The sequence below is a fragment of the Eptatretus burgeri genome, chromosome 2 (assembly GCF_056783735.1).
Source record: "Eptatretus burgeri isolate ZD-2024b chromosome 2, Ebu_testis_v1, whole genome shotgun sequence".
Taxonomy (NCBI): domain Eukaryota; kingdom Metazoa; phylum Chordata; class Myxini; order Myxiniformes; family Myxinidae; genus Eptatretus; species Eptatretus burgeri.
The window spans coordinates 33,971,454-33,995,630 of record NC_140962.1 but is presented as its reverse complement, the minus strand read 5'-3'; the positions used below and the strand labels follow the sequence as shown (position 1 = coordinate 33,995,630).

At 41.5% G+C, this 24,177-nt stretch overlaps 1 protein-coding gene across 2 annotated transcripts in view; it reads right to left on the bottom strand.

Annotated features, from left to right (window-relative positions):
* LOC147031777 (ras-related protein M-Ras-like) overlaps positions 1-24,177 on the bottom strand; it is a 787,730-nt gene that overhangs the window by 699,529 nt on the left and 64,024 nt on the right. For both annotated transcript variants that reach the window (XM_085867509.1, XM_085867515.1), the window contains exon 2: positions 20,280-20,393. In XM_085867509.1, coding sequence (XP_085723635.1) covers positions 20,280-20,393 — 114 coding nt within the window. The remainder of the gene's footprint in view (positions 1-20,279; positions 20,394-24,177) is intronic.

Below are 24,177 nucleotides of genomic sequence, written 5' to 3'. Positions count from 1 at the left end.
CGTGAATGTGGAGGGAAAAAAAACATCCACGAGTGTTTTGTCATTGTTACAATGGAGACAAGGGGGATAATGTTATCGGTTTGCGACGGTTTCTGGTTCATGAAAAAGGCTGCAAATGGCGACACCACCAAAGTCAGGGAATTGGTACAATGAGGATAAGGGGGATAACATTATCGGTTTGTGGCAGTTCCTGGTTCAAAGGGGAAAGTTTTTAAAGTTTAAAATGTTTTCGACCACAAATGCACGATTACAGTTTCATGAAAGATGCTAACACATAAAAATATACCCATCAGAGATGGGTAATTCCCCGCCATTGAAACATTTTTTTCAAGATGGCTGCCCCAGTCGGCCATCTTGGATCCGGCCACGCCCAAAATCAATAGGGTTCTTCCTTTTCAGGTGGTACATGTGTGACCCAAATTTCAAATCGATATGGCGAACAGTTTATGAGTTATCACACTCACAGCTATAAATGTTGACGCCCAGCCAGCCGGATGGACGGACAGCCGGACGAACGACCCGGGTGATAACAATATCCCCCTTCCGCCACGTGGCGGGGAATAAAAAAACTACAACACCAGGTTCCGATTCCAATTTATGGAAGAATGCATTTTAAAAAGTCTCTTAACCATACCATACCATACCACAAAACGAAAAAAAACACAACATCATCATGTACCATTTCAATTTTTTATTAAACAAACAGCACATGGAATTTTGCAAAATGAAGATGACAAAGATGATGCAGATGAGGTGCGCCGTGTGTAATAAGTCTTGAAAGTTGATATTACCCCCTGGTTAAGTGGCTGGATGAGGGAGGTGGTGGTCGGTGGCAGGAACATGACCTCAACGTTTGGGTGAGTGCTGCTGAGGTCTGTGGTGTGACCAGGAGCATTGTCAAGCACCAGGAGCATCTTGAACGAAAGGTTCTTTCCTGCCAGGTTCCTCTGAGGAACGAAACTGGTATGGATCCAGCCTATAAAAAGTTCAAACGTCACCCACAATCTTTCTTTTTCACCCTCCAGTACACGGGCAGCACCGACTTGTTTTTGTTCTTCAGTGCATGTGGATTCAGGGCATGGTAGAGCACAATGGGCTTTACCATGAAGTCCCCTTCCGTGTTTGCGCAAAGGAGAAGAGATACCCGGTCATTTGCAGCCTTGAAGCCGGCTGCTTTGCTCTTGTGCTGTCAGCTCTGGTCAGCATCTTTTTCCAAAACAAGCTGATCTCATCAGCATTAAAGACCTGGTCCGGCAGGTACCCCATCTCCTCGATGAGGCTTGCGAGTTCTGCAAGGAATGCCATGGCCGTGTCGTGATCCACGGAGGCACGCTCTCCTGCGAGATTGACGTTGGGCAAATTATATCACGTCTTGAAGTGGTGGAACCACCCCCTGCTCACTGTAAACGGGTTGGAGGTGCTTCTTGTACCCAACACACTTATGCTTGCACCGCCCGTGTCAGAGAGATGGTTGTGCAGGAACTTCGCCTTCTGCCGAATCAGTGGTCTGCTTGGAGGCATACCCTTCTAAGTGTTATCCTCAATCCTTGGGAGCCATTTTCAAAGAATGAAGGGAGTGAGAGGGAATACACAGGTCAGAGCAATGCGACAGAATGATGGCGATCCAGGACGCAGTGAGTAGTCTGTGCATTGTTTGTGGAGGATTTTTATGGGTGATGCTGTATTCAGCAGCTGATAATAGTATCTGATGGATATGATGTGTGTGTGTGTGTGTGTGTGTGTGTGTGTGTGTGTGTGTGTGTGTGTGTGTGTGTGTGTGTGTGTGTGTGTGTGTGTGTGTGTGTGTGTGTGTGTGTGTGTGTGTGTGTGTGTGTGTGTGTGTGTGTGTATATATAAATTCCATTACTCCAATAGAGAGAAGAGGGGGGGGGCTAATAGTATAGATGTGGTGAGCGATGCAATTGTGTAATAAGTCCGTATGTAGCTCGCTGCTAATTACACTAAATGATATGCTGAATGCTTCCATCTTTTAACTCACAGGACATGACGTCTTTCCTATCTACAAGTAGATTATGCTGAGCGTTTTTAAAATGTAACAGCTCAGATGGTGCTGTTTGAAAAAGATGATGATTTACATTAAGAGGCGCTGAATGGTTACATTGTGTAATGTCTGTACGTAGCGACCTGGAAATTACTGGATACATCAAGAGATGCTGTTAGTGTTTTCATTCTGCAAGTTACTCACAGGGGATGGCGTCACGGTGAATAACGTGTTAGACTGGTGAGACATCCCGCAAAACTATGTTTATCCCGTGAAGCCACAATACACATACAGGAAGCAGGTCATGTTCGTAGCTCTTGGAAGATATGTTTTTTGCGTACGTACAGTATTGTACTGTACGTACATCCAGCATTGTACTGTACGTACATCCAGCTGCGTTGTGCATGGCTCGTGGAAGATATGTTTTTGAACTGTGATGCTTGTGGCTCGTGAAAAAAACCCCCAAAAAACCCACGAATAACTGGGGCAATTTCCGGCAGATGTGGGAGCATGTCGCAAATTATCAACCACGAATATGCGAAACCGCGAATGTTGTTACCGTGAATGCCGGGATCCAGGTGTACCTCTGCCTATCACAGCATACAGGGTTGTACTTTTCAAAACAGTGTGGTCCAATTGCTCTCCAAAAAGATGCTGCCATGTTGATGGAACACCTTAACTAAAACCTGTGAAATGGTGCGTTTTAATTGGTGTCATTGCTTCCCCAAACAAAAATTCCCCATGAGAGCCGCTGACAGTCTTTATTTCAGATTGCAAGAGAAATCATCGGAGATTTTTGCAAGGGTCATAACGGAGAATTAGTGGCAGAGGGTGGCCGTGACTGCATTCAGGAAACAAAGTGTTAGCAAACGTGAGAAGGTGTTTTGAATGGCAACATCAGCATTTATGTTAGCAAACATTCACAAGTGTTTCGCTCGAATGCAGTCGAAACCTGCTATTAAAGAATTGTTCTTCTCCATAGAGTTGCTCATCTGGATTATGCAAGAGTCATTATGGTGCATCTTCATCTCATGCCATAACATCATAAATGGTGTTATTAACCCAGCATCATGTTTATCTCAAGGTATAGTAGGTAAACTGATCATGTGCTATTGCTGTACACTGTATATTTCTTGCTTCAAGGGAAATGCCAGGGAAGGGACAATGTTGTGAGGTTGTGAGTCCCATGCTTCGAAATGCTGATATATGCGTTTGTCTCTTACCATATCTTGACCAACCAGTTAGCAAGATGGCAAATATTTGCACCAGACGGTGTCTTCGATATTATCAATCATGAGATGTGTTGGATGTTAGCTTGATACAGCACCAAGAGCTTATAAACTTAAAGGATTGTGTTCCCAGAGACCGATGTTAGACGTTTGATTGAACCTGTAATATATTTTTCATTGGAAAGTGGTGGTACATTCATTTTGTGTGCAGCCTGGAGCTAATGGTTGCATCATTACTGAGTGTGGCTGTGCTGCTGATGCAGTGCCCCCTGTAAGTTAGGGTAGGAATTTGGAGTTTAGTCATGGGGCTGGCGATAACTCGACGGCTCTTTGCGAAGGACACCGTGGGAGCTTTAATGTCCACCAACTAATGCCGGCATTTGAGATACCCAGCTTAACATCCATCAAAGGGACAGCACACACATTGATGAATCATCAGGATGACAATTTATAGTTGAGTCGGGATTCAAACCCAAGCTCGACAGCTTAGAGGTGAGTTTGTATAGCTCTCGAGACCATCCTGACAGCTCTGCTCATTCTGGATGCTCAGAAGCAAGATAATATAATTTCATTTTCCCCAAAGCATTTTAAAGGCTGAGGCATATATGTATATGTATATATATATATATATATATATATATATATATATATATATATATATATATATATATATATATATATATATATATATATATATATATATATATATATATATATATATATATATTGTTGCGGATTCGCGCCCGCCGGCGTACGAGCGGCCACGTAACTCAAATCGCGGCACGTCGCCCACCAGACGGACAATCCCGTCGTGACCCTCTCGGACTAACGCCGGGAACTAGTCACGGGTGGGCCTTTCGGCCTCACCACGATCGTGCCAATCGGCCCCCCGCGTGGGATAGGGTTGCTCGCCAAATTCGACCTACCTAAGTACCCACACGGAGGGTAGACCGGGCGATCGCACCTCGCCGCAGGTCGACTTCGGACACGGGCCACTTTAAGCGACCCATTCCGTACTATCGGGATAACCGAGCGGTGTTATCGTCAACCTCGACGGTTCGATTAATTATTGGGCGTATTTAGCCCACGACCAACCCTTTACGTGAAGTAAGATGGAGATTCAATAAAAGAAAATACGGAGCGAAACGGGAAAAACAGTTCAACATAAAGCACATTTATTCCGCGGCAAACGGAAAGCACACATATACAATTATACACCAAAAGCAAATGTAAAAGTAGAAGTAAAGAAACACAACAATTCTGCACAAAAAGCAAATGTAACAATGCAGATCTACTACCGACTACCGAGCACACGGCAACACTTATACAGTTTTACTTCACAGACGGCGCCGACAACACATATACTCAAAGCAAAAGAAAAAGGAAGGTGCCACCCTCAACGATGAGGGGGGCAGACGGGCCTGGGGCCGAGACCGCGTCGAGCCTACCCGTCTGGTGATGAGCCGCAAGATGGCGGCGGCGCCCCGACTCCGCGGGCCTCGCTGGCACTGCCTGGAATGGGGTGGGAACGGGGCCCCCTTCTCACACTATCTCAGCACGGGGGGGGGAAACAGGAGGGGTTGTTGATGCTCGGGGGAATGAGGATATCTCGCTGGCTTGGGTCCCGCGACGAGTGACTCCACCGCGACCTCGGTCATGTTACCGGCCTCCCCTCTCCGCAGCTCCCCGACTCTGACACGAGTGCCCTCTCGACTGCCTTCGCCGCCGCCACAACTCTCCACTCTTCTCAACTCCGTCCAACTGCGATTCAGAAACTCTTTTTCTCTCCCGATTCAGAAACTCCCCCAACAACTGCCTTTTCGGCGAGCGAACGCGGCCCTTTATAGCCCCCGGGGCTTCGCTCCTTCACCTTCGACCCTTCACCTCTGGCTGGCTCCCCATTGGACAGAGGAAAAGTGGGCGTGAATGATTTTTGATCCGCGAATCTGCATATAGTGATTATACTCCGACGCACCTGGAGGCGGGGCCAAATCGCCCCATGCTCACTGATAGGACGGAACAGAAGTGGGCGTGAATCGTTCTTGATCCGATTTCTCGGAAAGGCTGGTGTTTTTGCACCCGCTGCTCGGTGCGCGCCCTGCACGAGTCCAGGATCGGTGCCCACAAGCGGCGCGGGAATGGCGGTGATGCGATGGTTGCGAGAGCGAGATGTGACGGCAAGGGTCGTGGCTGTTGGCGTTGTTGTTGTTGTTGTTGTGAAGCAGCGTTGCGGTTGGTGGTTGTTGTGTGATGGCTGTTGAGACGTGGTTGGTGATGGTTGTGGTGGTAGTAATGGCGGCTGGTCCAAAATAAAGATAGTAAAAGAAAAACGGCTATCTAAAAGGGTCGCAGCCCGAATGAATGACATTTATTCCCTCTAAACAACGGGTTTGAACTAACTACACATATACTTACAGAGATATCTCACCTAAGGGACCTGAATGGTGGTTTGCGAATTTCGTCAACCACAACAATATATATATATATATATATATATATATATATATATATATATATATATACACATACATATATATATATATATATATATACACATACATATATATATATACATATATACACATACATATATATATATATATATACAGATACATATACATATATATATATATATATATATATACATATATATATATATACATATATATATATATACACATACATATATATATATACATATATATATATATATATACACACATACATATATATATATATATATATGTGTGTGTATGTATAAATAAATAAATAAATATATGTGTGTATGTATAAATAAATAAATAAATAAATAAATATATGTGTGTATGTATAAGTAAATAAATAAATAAATATGTGTGTATGTATAAATAAATAAATATATATGTGTGTATGTATAAGTAAATAAATAAATAAATATGTGTGTATGTATAAATAAATAAATATATATGTGTGTATGTATATACACACACACACACACACACACACACACACACACACACACACACACACACACACACACACACACACACACACACACACACACACACACACACACACACGAGGTGTGTTCAAAAAGTATCCAACCTTAATTTTTCATGCGTAAACAAATGAAGCGAGGGAGGCGTGGGTTGGTGCACGTATGTAGGAGATCCTAATTCGTATGCGTGAATATTTTCCCGCCGGCAGAAGCTGTCAGTCGCCGACAGACCGCCGATGAGTGAGGAAGTGTAAGTGAGTGCCGTCGGATTTTCGTTTTTGACAAAATGACGGAAAAACTTGAACAACGCTAATGCATCAAATTTTGTGTAAAGCTTGGCGATTCACAAGTGGAAACAATCCGCAAGATTCAACAGGCCTTCGGGAACGAACCAATGGGCACCACACAGATAAAAGAGTGGTACAACCTCTTCAAAGATGGTCACACATCAGTGGAAAGTGAAGTACGTTCTGGTAGGCCCTCAACATCCCGAAATAAGATCGTCATTGACCAAGTGAGGACACTGCTGATGCAGGATCATCGAATCACGATCAGAGAACTTGCAGACGAGGCGGGCGTCAGCATTGGATCTGCTCATTCCATTGTGACTGAGGATTTGAGCTTAAGGAGAATCTCAGCGAAGTTCGTGCCAAAGCTGCTCACGATCGAGCAGAAGCAACTCCGTTTGGAGATCGCACAGGACATGCTGGAGACTGTGAACAGCGATCCCAACTTCTTCAACACAGTGATCACTGGCGATGAGACCACAGTGATCCGTCATTTTGTCAAAAACGAGAATCCGACGGCGCTCACCTACACTTCCTCACTCATCGGCGGTCTGTCGGCAACTGACAGCTTCTGCCGGTGGGAAAATATTCACGCATACGGATTAGGATCACCGACATACGTGCACCAAACCACGCCTCCCTCGCTTCATTTGTTTACGCACGAAAAATTAAGGTTGGATACTTTTTGAACACCCTCGTGTGTGTGTGTGTGTGTGTATATATATATATATATATATATATATATATATATATATATATATATATATATATATATATATATATATATATATATATATATATATATATATGCCTCAGCCTTTAAAATGCTTTGGGAAAAATGAAATTATCTTGCTTCTGAGCATCCAGGATGTGCAGGGCTGTCAGGATGGTCTCGAGAGCTATACACACTCACCTCTAAGCTGTCGAGCTTGGGTTTGAATCCCGACTCAACTATAAATTGTCATCCTGATGATTCATCAATGTGTGTGCTGTCCCTTTGATGGATGTTAAGCTGGGTATCTCAACTGATTTTTATCTCAACTCAACTGAAGATTTCGCATATCTTCAACACAGTGATCACTGGCGATGAGACCACAGTGATCCGTCATTTTGTCAAAAACGAAAATCCGACAGCGCTCACTTACACTTCCTCACTCATCGGCGGTCTGTCGGTGACTGACAGCTTCTGCAAGCGTGAAAATATTCACGCATACGGATTAGGATCGCCTACATACGTGCACCAAACCATGCCTCCCTAGCTTCATTTGTTTACGCACGAAAAATTAAGGTTGGATACTTTTTTTAACACATCTTTTATATATATATATATATATATATATATATATATATATATATATATATATATATATATATATATATATATATATACATATATATATACACACACATACATACATACATACATATATCCTAGTATATGTATATATTGTTGCGGTTCTCGGAACCGCAAGCAAACAACAGATAGGTGTCCCAAGATAGTTATCCCATGAGTGTACGTGTAATTAGATCCCTACCTTTTGTCTAGCGGGACAGCAGGGAGTGCGTTGTGATGGGCGATCGTTCGGTTATTAAATCATTTTTCCCTTTTATTTTATTCCCACCTTTTCTTTCCAACGGTGCCTTCTGCCTCGCTTGATACCCTCGTCTCGCTTACCATAGCGTGACGACCCACGGCACCCTCCTCAACGATCACTCCTGAGCAAAAATCCTGACGTGCACTTTGGGCTGGACAAGCGCTTTTCTAGCTTCCACCGTCGACTTCAAACCAGACATGGGCGGTGAGTCAGGTACGCTTAGCACCCAGGTGGGCGGAGTGTACCGGCGTCTGGCCGAAGCCCAGCCCAGGAAGGCGGACCATGTGAGGGGTCAGAGCCAGTCGGAATGTCCGACTCGGACGATGAAGTCAGATTCGGCATGGCCCCTCCCCGAACCTCAGGCTCTATAAAACACGGAGAAATCCTCCGTGTGAAGAAGGAATTGAGGAATTCATGGGAGCGTGTGCGTTTCACGCTGTCTCCTGTCCTTGACGAACCGCCTCCTGCCTAGTCCCGCCTACTGCTCCACCGTCGCCCACTGGACTCCTCCCTTCTCCATTCAAACTCCTCCTGTTCGGACAATGATCTCCACACGTGCAGCTGTGGCCAGAGCGACGTGGCTATTGTCGGGTGCCGCACCACGAAGCATCCCTCCCCGAAACACCCAGTTACCGAGAACTATAGCCTCAATCCTCTCCCTCCCTGGCTGCAAAAGTCCTTTTCTTCATTGGTGTTTCTTTTTCTGTGTGTATATGAGTGTGCTGGTACTTGTCTGTGAGGTAAGCCTGCAGAAAATCTTTTATTGTTGTTACTGTGAATAATCTCATGTCAAGTCTGCACTGTGTCTGCTTTGGTAAGTTGCTTGTATAATTCTCACACCCCCCACACCCCTCTCCTCTTTCCCTGCGTTACATACCCAATAAACCTTTGTTATGCCAAATGCTTTTCCTCGCTTGCTGTTAATAAATAATTGTTGTAGAAATGTTCCCAGCTCGCCATTGTCTTTTCTCTCATTGGTCCAATCCAGGTTTAGCCGGGTCTTTATTCCCAACGGTCCGTTCCTTCTAGCCGGTACGTCCTTGACAGTGTCGCTCGGCTGCATCCGATCCGGTTCGGACAAGGCGTACCGAGGGCATGGTTCCCTGGTGGTTAACTCGGTAACCCAATTCCATATCGGGAAGACCCTAGGTCACGCGGTTGAGTTATTGGCGTCCACGGTCGGTTAAGTGACCCGCCGCGTCACGGAATTATCCGTGAGCGACGGCAGACAATTCCGAGGAGTCTGGTGGGAATCGACGTTGCTTCCCCCACCGAGTGGTCTTCTCACCCGACCCCGCCGGCCCATAACAAAACACACACACACACACACACACACACACACACACACACACACACACACACACACACACACACACAGGTCCACAACAGCGCACACCAGTTGACAGACTCACCGGGCCAAAGACTCTGCATTGGAGGCAACGTTTTGGTGTGGACTGTGTCCGATGGGGATCATCAGCAGAGTGCTTTTCACACTCATGTATGAAGATATATATATATATATATATATATATATATATATATATATATATATATATATATATATATATATATATATATATATATATATATATATATATATATATATATATATATATATATATATATATATATATATATATATATATATATATATATATATATACACATACGAGCCTGGTGTTGGCGCAGTGGTTAGGGCAGCGGCTTGGGATCCAAGAGGTCCTGAGTTCAAGCCCCGTTGGGCCACTGAATTAATACACCAGGGGGTTGACTCAGCCTGTCATCCTTCCGAGGTCGGTGAAATGAGTACCAGTATACTGGGCCGTGTATACCCCGGTTAAAATAGGTGTACCTTATCCCTGTGTCGTAAGAGGCGACCAGGGTTGCGTCAGGAAGGGCATCCGGCGTAAAACATGTGCCAAATCACTATGCGGATCATACGGATGATCCGCTGTGGCGACCCCTCACGGGAGCAGCCGAAAGAAGAAGAAGAAGAAGATATATATACACATACATACACACACATGTATAGCATATACATCAAATACAGCACATCATATACATTAAATACAACGCTTTGCTGATTGGAATAATGGGAATATTGGGGGGGGGAGGAGGGCAAGAAAGAGGGAGAGGTGGGAGGGAAAGGATACAGGAAAGAGAGAGGAAGGAGGGAAGAGAGGGAGAGGGATATGGGTGGGATAGGGATTTCTATCCCACCCATATCTCCAGATTTCAAAATTTATTTCGTCCATCAGATCCGATTTTCAAAATAGGATTTCATATTTCTATTATATACTTTAATTAGTCCATGAGAGTAGATCGTGTTGCCAAAGCAAGGCATGTTTGAATAGGCTGAACAAAATGGTGATTTAAGACCCCAGCAGCTAGCTGACAGAGGGCTGAGCGAGGATAACACCTTGATAAAGGATAATTAAATAGGGCCGTTAGTTATCTTCATAAGGAGTGTTTTAATTAACCCTAACACCCAAATTTCACTCTTGCACTTCATTGGAGTTCCCTGAGTATGCATGCAAATTTTCAGGCCGCTAGGTTTCATGGTTTTGGAGTTTTGGAGGACACACACAGTATACAATAGATTTTCACTATATCTACCAGTCCATCAAACATATCTTTTTGCTACACCGAGAATTTATAATACCTCATGACGTGACCATCATGTGACTCATTTTAATTGAGGTTAAAAAACAAACTTTAATACCAAAGTGCTGATGCAACACACAACAATGGAGTGAATTCAGTATTTTTTCTTTTTGTTCAAGGATTGTATATTTGAATTGCTTCATAAATTCAAAAGTTTGTGAGAAGACAAGCATCAATGTTTGATTGCTGCTATAGAAAATTTAACTGTTGACACCGGAGATGACAGAAGTCACTCCATTCCAGCTCTGACAATTAACAACCATCTATGAATAGGTTTATCATTTAAAGAGCTCCAATGGAAAGGATTTATGATATTATGTAAGGCATGAGATAATCTTGGAAAGTTGAACTCATGTGCACCTCAAAAACAATACAATGATCTGATATATTTTAATGAAAAATTTAATTATATTATCGTAGAACACAGCTCCAAAGGTAGAGAGGAATAAATCATTAAACCTAATTTAAATGGGTAATTTTGTGCTTCGGCCCATCCAACTATCACGTATCATCTGCAAAAAAATCCATTCATGGCGATGGACTTCTCAATAGCTATGAAGATCTTATGATCTGAACACAGTTGTTCAATACGTGAGAACTTGTTACTTGCAAAATCGAAGATTTTTCAAATATATTTGTTAGATGATTTTGTTGTTCTCTGTCTGTCTGCCTGCCTGTCGCCTGCAGGTCACAATTTAAAACCGATCTTCACCACATGGTAGAGTTTGTCATAAGGAAGAAGGCTATTGTTTTTGAGGTCAAAAGGTCAACATAAGGTCAACAACGTACGTGAGATTTCTAAAATCCTCAATTTTCATCCGACTGACTTGAAATTTGAGGATTTATAATGCAGGTCACCAAATTCAAATCGCCAATTATTTGAGGTCAACATCAAACAAAAGGTCAACATAGGCCCAAGGTCAACAACTACGGTTGTATTTCGAAAATCCTCAATTTTCATCCGATTGACTTGAAATTTGAAGAGGATTTATATTTCATGTCACTGAATTCAGCCAGCCAATTATTTTTGAGGTCAACATCGGCCAAATTTCTAAAATAGTCAATTTTCATCCGATTCACTTGAAATTTGAAGAGGAGTTGCACATTTTGGTCATTGAATTCAACCACCAATTATTTTTGAGGTCAAATTTGTTTTATGGATTTTGCAAGTATCGTGCTCTGCATGACTTCTTGTTTTTTGTTCAAAGGTTCACTAGTTTAATACATTCAGGTGCAAACATTCACATCTTGTTTAATAAACTAGCTGTGCATTGTACATTTGTGCAGCAACGTCATGCATGTGATGTATATATGCAGTATGTTATACTTTAAGGTAAGAAAAAGATAACTATGGTAACGAAGAAGATAGCATGCCTTACAAGTTCGCACGAATAACACACAGATTCTGCACCAGCTGAGAAAAACGTTTGAAACAACAGCCTTTGCTGTTATACAATAATCTATCATGACATCTTGTGTACCGAATGACCTCAATTTCACAATATCCTGAAAATGAAGAAACTGGATTGAGAACAAGAGCAGTCTGAACAGACATTATTGTCAAAGAGAATATCTTCATCGCTCAAACTCCCTGTGTTGACCAATACACTTGGCTGCACACTTTAATCTCCTCACTTAATCCTGTTGTGCTAACATATTGTTTTACTTTTTTAATTTTTTTACTAACATATTGCTCACATATGTTTGAAAATAACACAAGATGCGCCATCCTGCATCGTTGACCGAGTCCATTGGATTGGAATGTGTAGTAATCTCATCTCAGCATTTAGGTTATGATGTTGGTATTCCAGGTACAAATCCCACATAGTTGAAATGTGTTGAAACTGTAAAATAAAATCATAAACCAAGTTATTTCAGTCCACAGCAGAATGGAAGCCTCCATCAACTCCTGCAGGACAGACTCGCTATACTTGGCAAGAGCAAGCAGCCAAGGGAATGGAACTCATACGAGCCAGTGGAGAAATAAACAATTATTTAACCACTTGACCAAACAGCGAGCTTGTTAATATGTTCATTGTATACTAATGTCCTTGTAATTCAGGGAAAAGTTCATTGATTTCTCCTAATGTCCTTGTGCTACTTAGAATATACAGTGTATACAATCTCCCCCATGAGCCCTTGAAGTCTAAAAGAGTCAATGCTACAAAGCAATGCACATTTGCAACTGCACAAAAAAAATAAAAAATATTCATGTTATGAACAGTGCAATTCTTGTTGCAGTGCATTTGGTTCAAATGTCGATCACACCATTTTCAACATGCATGCAAGGACGTTACAACAGCACAACTTACTTCAGGTGTCCTGGAAGGTGGGGACATTGTTGCCATTGGTATTTTGTAATTGTAACTGAGCTTGTTTTCAATAATATATCTCTGATATATGGCTTTGCAGGCAAAAATGCTGCAGTTAGAACGACAGTCTATGAGAGTTGAACTGTCATCAACAGCATATCAAAACATACCAGCAAGACATTGTTTAAGCATCTAAGGGGTAAGGAAAGGGTTAAGAAGAGTGTGGGCCCATTAAGGAATACCAGTAACAAAGGAGAATTGGTGGATGATGAGTGCGAGATGACAGAATTATTAAATAGTTTTATTGCTTCTACATTTACACGGGAACAGTCAGGGGACCTAACAATAGTTAGAGGATCTATCTCGGGGGTGAGTAAGAGCTTTTTCAAAGATATCCAAGTAGGAGTAGATTAGATAAAGAAGCAGCTGGGAAAATTAAGGAATGATAAAGCTCCAGGGCCGGAAAATATGCATTGAAGAGTTTTGCGGAGGATCACAGAGCAGAAAAGCGAGATGTTAACGGATATCTTTAACAGCTTGTTGGTGTCAGGACAGGTACCGGAGGATTGGAGAGTAGCAAATGCAACACCATTATTTAAGAAAGGATCCAGAGGAGAATTGGGGGAACTATAGACCTATTAGCTTGAATTCAGTTGTGGGGAAGGTGTTGAAGATATTAATTAAGGAATGGATATGGAACCATTTGAATAATTTCAAACTGATTAAAGGTAGTCAGCATGGATTTACCAAAGGTTTCACAAATCCATTGGAGTTCCATAAGGTAGTTTCTGACTAGGTGGATAAGGGAAGTGCAGTGGATGAAGTATATCTTGACTTTCAGAAAGCATTTGATGAGGTACCAAATAGGGGGTTGTGAGCTAAGGTGAGAGCTTGTGATGTGGCTGGTCAGGGAGCTAATTGGATTGCAAACTGCCTTAGTGATCGGAACTAAAGAGTGGGAGGATGTCTGCCTGGGAAGAAGTAAGTAGTGGGGTACCTCAAGATCAGTACTGGGACCATTATTATTATTCATAATTTACATCAACGATTTGGAAAGTGGGGTGAAGAATCTGCTTTGTAAATTTGCAGATGACACAAAGCTTGGGGGTAAGGTGGATCGCAGAAGTGGAAGTGATCATATTCAGGAAAGTCTAGATACTTTAATAAATTGAGCAAAAGTTTGGCACATGCAGTTCAACATAAAGAAATGTAAGGTACTGAAGATGGGGAAGAATGATGAAAATAGGGATACAAGGGGCATTATTGGAGCATGCCACAAGAGAATGACCAGGGGGTGGGAATAGGTATGTGGGTGAGCAGAACGCACAGTGCCAGACAGCCATAGTAAAGCCAACTCAAAGGGGATAAATTATAAATTAAAAGAGGTAGTGTTAACACTTTTATATGAATTTAGTGAGGCCTCATCGAGAATATTGTATACAGTTTTGGTTTCCACATCTGAGAAAGAACATAGCTCCCATAGAGATGGCACAGCATTGAGATTGATTCCAGGGTAAGATATACTCTGCAATGAGGAATGTTTGAAGGAGATAAGACTTTATACATTAGAAAGGAGGCAATTACGAGGGGTTCGGACAGAGATGTTTAAAATAATGAAGGGTGTGGACAAGACAGGTGAAGTGCTGCTTTTCAGCAGACAGTGCGAGGACCAGGGGCCATAGCTTGAGGGTAAAGAAGATGAGTTAGGGCAGTTTTAAGGCAGGGGTCTTTCAGTCAGAGAGTGGTTAATGCATGGAATGGTCTCCCTGGAAAGGTCATGGCAGTGGATAAGTTTAAATGAAAATTAGGTCGGTAACTTGATGCATTGGAGATAGAGAGGTTTAGGGATATTGGTAGGATTTGTCAGTAGTTTATATGTGGATGGGAGATTAAACTTCGGTTGGTGCAGCACAGGCACAATGGACCAAATAGCCTCCTCCTGCGCTGAAGTTTCTTGTGTAATATCTATTTCACGATCCCCAGCAAATCGTTGGGATGCCATGTTGGTGTTTCAATGGGTGAATCGGCCCAGTAGTGCCCATCTCCTCTCGGGGTCAGGTATAGGCAGGAATTTGGAACTTGGGCAGGATGTCAGTGATAAAAAAAAATTTGTATACAGTGTCGAAGCTTGTGGAGGAGCGAGAGCACAGAACAGATCTGGATGAAACAGAACAAAAAGTACAAGAGAAAGAGAGGGGGGAGGGACATGCAAACAGCAGGGATGAAAGACAAAATAGTGGGAGACTTGTGGGAAATAAGGTATGTGGAGAAGAATGAGGGCAAGGGGAGGACACATGGGGTGAACAAGATGGATACAACCACAGACGTGGAAGGAAAAACTGGAAACCCAGAAAGAAATGAGCTTGGAGAGAGTTAACGGGGGTAGGAAAGATCATGGATGAGGAATGAACTGAGATGGTGGTTAACAGCTATCTTGAAGCTCATTTAGTCTTTGGCAAAAGATATTTAACATCCACCAGAAATCAATGCTATGAGATTGGTCCCAAACTCAATGTCCATTTGAGAGCCTGCACACTGATTGTTGCCATGCCATACTGGCCAGACACCAATCCGACAGGTTTATCATCATGCCGAGAATCGAACCCAGGCGAGACAGCTCAGAGGCAATGGCACTACATCTGCACTATCGTGTCAGATGATGTAGAATTGTAAACATAAGAATTGTAACCACATACTACACTACTTTTGTGTAATACCAGAAGGTATCATTCTAATCATGGCCTGCCATGCATAGAATCTCTGTCAAGGCAATGCAGTACTATGAGGTACCTCAAGATGTTGATCAACCAGGTGTTGTGATGGAGCATCATCCAGTCATTGTAGAACCAAACACATTTCTACTACATTGAAGAGTGGAAATCTCACCATGCTGTTTGCAAATGTGATAAGCTTAGCGCACATCCTTCACCTCGATTATATTCTACTGTGTCATGAGCTACAGTCTCGGCAGATATAATTACATGATCCATGTATGCTTCATTGCAAATAATGAATGTTTTTTTAATGCAGAAATATGTAGATAAGGCTTAAATCAGACAAATACCAGTGGGATTTGAAGAAATAAAAATGCATAATATTAACAAATTCAAAGGAAAAAACATTTCATTCAACTAAAATATTCATGAATCTGCAGGCAAAAAAGTGGAAATTTGACAATTGGCAAAATCTGGCACTAATTTGTAAAGGTGTGATCACTAATTTAAGGGCTTAGTGCATAACACGCTAGGCTAAGCTTTTGAGAATTAGCCATTTTAATTTTCAATAAAACCAGCGGAAAAAAAAAAAAAACTTCTGCAACCATACATTACTTTATTTGTTCTCATAATCCTTAAGAACAGAAGGACCAGTCAGTAATCGGAATTTAAAAGTTGGAAAACCCCTTCCGGGAAGACACAATAAGCCGTCAATCAAATTTTGTGGCATGCCAGGTTATTCTTCAAAATCTTCACAGTATTTTTTAACATCATCAGTGATCGAGTCATTAACATCTCCTCCATCACCATGAATCATTTCTGGCACTAATCATCATTATCTGGCTCTTCCGATGACAATTTCGTGATAAAAGAGGTAGAACAATTTGAATGCAGGAAGCCCTCAACCATGCATTAAAAAAAAATTTGGTTGGAAAAGTAGTGGTGAATACCAGGGATGCATATGAGAAAGTCCTTCCTGTACATCATCATCTTTCTTCATTTGAATAGTAATTGGAGCATTGTATTTTGGCTGGACACCCGTGAATCCTTTTGACGCTCTCTTCCATAATTTCCTTTTTATTATAACATTTTGAACACTTCGTTCAAAGATGTTTTGACATGTTGAAGGAATAGCGTCCAAGGCTCTTTGGTATTGGCATTTCTCGGCAGGATGCCAACTTGATAGGTCTGCTTCTCGCCCACCGCAGGCAGGTGGTGTACTTTCAGTCCTCTAGTGCCTCATTTTCACTCCTCCCACCCTCTCACATCTCTGTCCTCCTCAAGTCCACACAGATTTCATGCATTATTCCAGAATTACTATACCTATTTACCCTACCTAGTTATAAAACTGAATGCTCACCTCTATTCCTTCATCTATTTTTTTCAGTTGTGGAACTGACTCCTGTCTGTTGCCTCATGCCTCTCCCTCCAGTCCTTCAAGAGTGCTGCCCATAATCACCTCATACTTCTACCTTATCAACCAGTGCTATCTTCTACTCTCGGTGATCTTATCTCCACCTCCTCTTGTTCCTTTACTTCATGCCGCTCATACACTCAAATGCATAATTTTTGTCTCCGTGTTCCACTTTGATTCTCCATCAGTCTGTGAATCAGATGCCCTCTGTCATTTCTCCACTCCATGAGCTTAGACTTATCTATGCAAATACAAGAAAATAAAAAACATAAATAAAAAAAAAATAAAAAAAATAAAAAACTTTACCAGGGGTTTTATCAGAGAGAAGTTGACTAAATGCAAATAGCTAAGATACGGTAGAACATATCAATCAACAACTACACAGAGTGTAAAATCGACATTTAGGAATACTGTATGTGTATAATAAATATTTCTTTCTATCCATATGTGTTTTATTATATACATCCTAATAAATGTCAGTGTGCGTGCGTGCGTGCGTGCGTGCGTGCCTTCTCCATAACTACAAACCCATGAAACCTCACAGCCCCAAACTTCACATGCATACGAAGGGAATTCCAAGGTCGTGAATGAGTGAAAAATTGGGTGTTTGGGTTAATTAAAACACCCCTTATGGAGATAATTAAAAGTATTCTTTAATTATATTTAATCGAGGCGTATCCGAGGCCATTGTTAATTCGCCATTGCTTTTGGCCTGCTCAACAACGCCTTGATTTGGAACAGGCTACAACAGTTTGTTAGCAATAAAGTTTTTTCTTGCACTTTCCTCACTCATATCATCAAATGGCTGCCCATCATACCTCCGAATCGCTGGATACATTGCAATGCTTACAAACGCCCGGAGATGCCAGCGATTTTGGCTATATTTCATTTCCACACATGCTATAACCTTAGATGCCATAAGATCTAGAATCTCTTAATCTCAGCCGAATTTCAAAGTTTAAACTTCTTAATTGACTTCAGCAGCAGATCTGATTGCTAAAAAAAAAATAGTGTGCATTTCTCCAATTCGGACATTGCTTGACATTCCGGGCGTCTCCACGTGCATGGGTTATATGACCGATCGGCAATCAAGAATCGCTTGCCAAGACCTTATCAACTGTTTTGTTGGAGTGCTTGCTTTGCTTGAGTGCTTAAACCACTTAGTGAGCACTATACAAACTGCCTCGTTGTTTCTTTCTAAAAGCCATACAACAAGTCTCCCAGTCCCTGCCACTGAAAAGCATCCCCATAGCATGATGCTGCCACCACAATGCTTTATGGTAGGGATGGTGTTGGATGGATGATGAGCTGTGCTCAGTTTCTGCCAGACATGGCGCTTTACATTCTGGCCAGAGAGTTGAATTTTCATCTCATCAGACCACAGAATCTTTTTCCTCATGCTCTCATAGTCTTTCCTGTGTCTTTTTACAAACTCCAGGCATACTGTCATGTGCCTTTTTTCTCAGGAGTGGCTTCTGTCTGGCCACTCTCCCTTGAGGCTTAGATTTGTGAAGTTCTAGAGAGACTGTTGTCCTTCTGGTAAGTTCTCCCATCTCAGCCAATAAATTCGGTAGTTTTGTCATCGTGATCATTGGGTTCTTGGTCACCTGCCTGACCAAGATTTTTCTTGTTCGGTTGCTTAGTTTGGTCAGATGGCCAACTCCAGGAAGAGACTGGGTAGTTCCATATTCTTTGCATTTCCTAATGATGGAGCTCTCTCTTGGGAACTTTCAACACTAGAAATTGTTTTATTCCCTTCCCCAGATCTATACCTCCTCACAATTCTATCTCGGAGTTCCATGGACAGTTCCTTGTCCTTCATGGTAGAGTTGTTGTTTTTTTGGATACTACGTCAAGGCTTGTGTAATAGCTAACTCAAAGAACATTTTACAAGGCAGGAGACAAGAGGGGCGGGAGAGGGAAGCACAAAAGTGGGGAACAGCGACAATAGGAGATCTGTGGAAGGGAAATGGATGGGGTGGGGTGCATGGGGTAAACAAGATGGTACTATAGGAACTTTCAGGAAGGAAAAAAGGGGAATTTGAAGGAGGTGGGTTTTGGGTGGATTAACGGGGGTAGAAAAGATCGAGAGTTTGGATGGGGGACGATAAGAGGTGGTGGTGAACAGCTGTTTTGAAGACCTGGATGGAGGAATGGGATTGAAGAGAGTGTGGGAGTTTGTTGCAGAGGCAGGAAAAAAAAAAAAAAGAGGAACGAAAGAATGAAGGTGAGCAATGATTCTTAATTTCGGTAGTTTCACCATAAGGGGGTTTACTGGTGGACCTTGAGCGCCCTGCAGAAATATATGGGGGGGGGGGCAGAGCGCAGAAAGAGCAGGGGGAGGGGGGGCAAGGCCGGAGAGGAGGTGGTAGAAGACAGAAAGACCACCGACCTGCCTCCTGTAAGAGAGTGAGAGGCCCATAGACTCGGCGTCATCACGAGAGATACCAATGATCCGAAAAGTTCCTGCTTTGACATACACTGTCAATTGTGGGACCTTATGTAGAAAGGTGTGTTTCTTTCGAAATCATGTCCAATCAATTGAATTGGCCACAGGTGGACTCCGCATGTCGTGGTGACATCTCAAGGATAATCAAAGGAAATTGGATTCACCTGAGCTCAATTTGGAGTGTCAGAGCAAAGGGGTTGAATACTTATTGACAAGACATTTTTAGCTTTTCATGATTAATTCATTTGTAGGAAACATTTCTACAAACTTGTTTTCACTTTGGCATTATGGGGTATTTAGTGCAGATCAGTGCCAAAAAATTAAATTTAATCCATTAGAAATTCAGGCTGTAACACAAAAAAAAAACGTGACAAAAGTCAAGGGCTGTGAATACATTCTCAAGGCACTGTACATCATCGATATGTCCACACAAATTTCATGCCATCCAGGTATATTTCACTTAATTTGAATCTCTTCGCACCATGTGCTGCTATTGAAACTGATTAAAGCCATTACTTTTAACATTTCTGAGGTCACCGTAATTGGCATATCTCATCACATAATCAAATACTATCTTGTGTAGAAATTAACATGCATGGGTACAATCGCTCGTAATTCTATATCTATATTCCTCACCATCCCTCTGGTTTAGTTGTGCAAATTGAGGCGCATGTCCTGGAGATAGAATGGATGAGGCAGAGAAAGCAGAGTCCGGCAGCAATCCAGACAGCAGGTCTTCACAAGGTTGATCTAGGGAAAGAAGATGCCATTGACAAAAGCACGAAAATGCCTGGTTTGGCGACTTCACCAAGATAACAACAGCTGTGGAATTGAAACATGACGAGTGTGGATCGGGAAACAAGAATTTTAGAATCCATTCTTTATAAGCAGAAACTTTTCACATTGGAAACATAATACACCAAACTCATGAAGGCCAACCTGAAAGAACACAAAGTAAAACTTTTAAAGCAATATCTGCCCATAATCAGAGCATCTGCGAATAAAGAACAAGACAAACAATTCCACATTTGATTGAACCTATCACCTCGTCCTCGAGGATCATAATCGATTTTATTCTAAGGCACAGAAAATGCAGCTGGGGAATGGAAGAATAGTATGGCAACAATTAGAATAAATGAAAATAGAAGGGCACTCAGGAGAGCACATACCTCGACACGCAATGCCTGATCCAGAAGAACATATCGGGCCCAACACATTCTTGAAATATCATGCTCTACAGCACTATATCGGTTTTGGCTCCATCTCTCAATGGTGAAGAATCACATTAAAAATTAAATAAATCTCGTATCTTGATCCGGATTCGGATCTACACCAAAATCGAACCAATTCGTCCTTACACCAGACACCCAACCTGTCCACCAAGTTTCATCCGAATCCATCCACAACTTTTTGAGATATCGTGTTATACTGTATATCGGTTTAGCCCGATCCATCAATGGTGAAGAATCACTTTAAAAATTCTAGAAGTCGGATCCGGAAACCGATCTTCACCAAAATTTAATCACTTCGTCCTTGTCGCACACCGAACCTGTCCACAAAATTTCATCCAGATCTGTGCAAAACTTTTTGGGATATCCTGTGCAAACAAACAAACAGACAAAGACAGACAGACAGACAAAAAGGGGTGAAAACAAAACCTCCTTCACCTTCGGCAGTGGAGGTAATAAACAAACACAAAAAGACGTGTACATCTATAAAACACAAATACAGACAGGTATTTTTGAATGACTTTTTCCCGCACAAAAAGTGGTTCTTCTGTTGGTTCTTCTTAAATATAAATCTCCTCAACCTCGTGTTTCAAATTTGGTGGATGAAAACCCACTCCCAAGTTTGGTTGGAAAAACCTCTTTTTTGTGAAAATCATGGATTATATAATCAAAACCACCACAAACCTCTACGATATGTACAGGATGGGTACAAAAGTATGAGTCCACTTATATAAATGTCAAGCTTTCTCAAACTATGATTTCAAACAGAAAATATTATTTTTATGAAAGATAGTTATTCATATTCTTTGGCTCTCAACAGAATAAATGCGTCGATACATTCGAGAGAGATAAAAATTCATGCGAGCAGTCTTATTATCATCTGCAGTGCATAACAAAGCTGTTTGGAAAAAATTCACTCAAACATAATCCACAAACTAATTGAATCAATGCCACATATAGTTGAGGCAGTTCTCAAGGCAAAAAGGGAGTTACTTTTGATAATTGAATATATGTGAAGACAGATTTGATTTTTTCCCCCCTATTCTAATAAGTGTTACTATATCCTTAAGAGATGATGGAAATCCCAAGAAAGTGCTTATGGTTTCATGTTATGACGATTAATTTTGTTTAGACATCTAATTGAATAAATTTGCAACTGAACTTCGACTGTTGTACACAAGGGCTAATATGTATATATATATATATATATATATATATATATATATATATATATATATATATATATATATATATATATATATATATATATATATATATATATATATATATATATATATATAGTTACGGAGCAGTATAACTTTAAATTTGTACTTTGGTGAAGGTTATATTGGCTGTAATATTTCCTGTTATGTCACAACAACAACACCAACAATAGGAAATCAGCAGTTGGAGAACTGAAGGAGAATGAGATAAGGACAATGAGGAGAGAAGGCATGGACACATTTTCTTGAGCTACCACACTCTGTTTTAAGTGGTGCATATCATTTGTAAACTGGCATAATCAGTGAAGGAGGAATCGGTGGTCTTCTGTATGCGAAGCTGGGAAAGTTCAGAGACTCACCCATGGGTGTCAATGACATCACACCCCACCACTTTTTTGACTATGGGGATAACATTGATTGTTGCCTCCCCACACTTTTTTGCTCAAATAAAATATAAAATGCATTGCTCTGTACAATCCACACAGGCCCAGATGCAGGATGTTCCCCAAATGCATTAACTAATTTGTAATTATGTATCCTCACCACAGGCATCACCAGTCTGGACCATGAGCTAATCTGAATCCCCCGTGAAAAGGCCTCTGGTGTTTATCCATTCAGACCAATTTGATAAATGATAAATGCCGGAAGGGATTAATGCAGGGGGTGATTAAACTTTAAATTTTTATCCATTTTACAAGGATATCCGACCCAGGAGGAAGCCGTTCGGCCCATCATGCTTGCGCTATACTAAAACTCGGGGTGTGTTCCATGAGCAAGCAACTTGTTATTGCTTGTCAAGTGGCTCGATTGATTCAAAGAGCTCAAACAAGCACTCCAATGCAACGGAGTGCTAAGGTCCGCTTAACAATATGGTGGTCTCCATATAAACAATGCTATCGTGGCACTCAAACAAATGCTGCCCGAGCCGCCGTTTTCAGTTTTACTTGATACTCTTGTGACAACTTCCCCAAACAAATTTGATGTGTTATCAGCAGCTACAGAGTATGCGAAAGAGGGAAAGAAAGATAAATAAATTCGGAATCAGAAGGAGGACCCCCTGCCAAACTTATCTATGGACCTACCACTGTGTATTTTTGGAGGGGGGTTGGGGTGGAGTGTTTGCATGTTTGTAGATCTTGAATAGTTAAAGATGAAAAGTAGAAGTAACAATAAAGTATTAAATACATGTTTAAATTTGGTTTTTCAGCATAATAATAAACTTTGGCACCAATAAGAAGCAGGAAATTAAAAGTGCCCCCTTTTATTAGTTAAATTATTTCAAAGAAACGTGGCAAAGGCGGTCAGATTAAATGCTCGGAATGCACCACAGCAAAGAGCGTCTGAATTCAACAACTTGCAGGGGCGAGACTTGCCCGATCATCACGATTCGCTTCGAGATTTGCACTTGCAATGTTCCCCCCCCCCCCCCCACTTTTAAGTAGCGATCGACACCCATGGACTCACCTATTCCCTGACCATAATGGACCAACTTCAGCCCTGGTCTTAGGAGATTCAGCTTCGCTTCTTATATCATACACGGTGAGGTATTCTTCGCTGAACCCCCTCTACTCATGGAGGCTACCTGTTGGACATTGCATTGCTTCTATCTCAGCGACGATTTCAAAATTTTCCCCTTAAATACCCTCATTGGCATCGTTTTGGGTGATTTCCACACCATTTTCGAAAAGGCACTCGGTTGGTTGACTGGTGCACACTCTCGGTGCTTATTCCTCTCTCTATATAATTAGATATATATACACAAGCATACATATCTATATCTATACATAAATATATACAGTTAAGCCCAAAATTATTCATATCCTTATATTACGAAATTTGGAGTATTTTGAATCGTGTTATTTGAGGAATGAGTTTCTTCTGGCTTAAGTTACATAAGAATGTGACAAACAGCTGAAAGAATCACTGCAAGAGACATTTCAAGAAATACATTGTTTCGAGGGTATTTTATTGTTAGATTTACAAAAAAAAAGTCACGTCCAGAATTATTCATACTCTTGCTAAAGCCGATGTCACACCTTGATGTTTTAGCCAGCGTATGGCAACGTATCAAAATGTATGTAA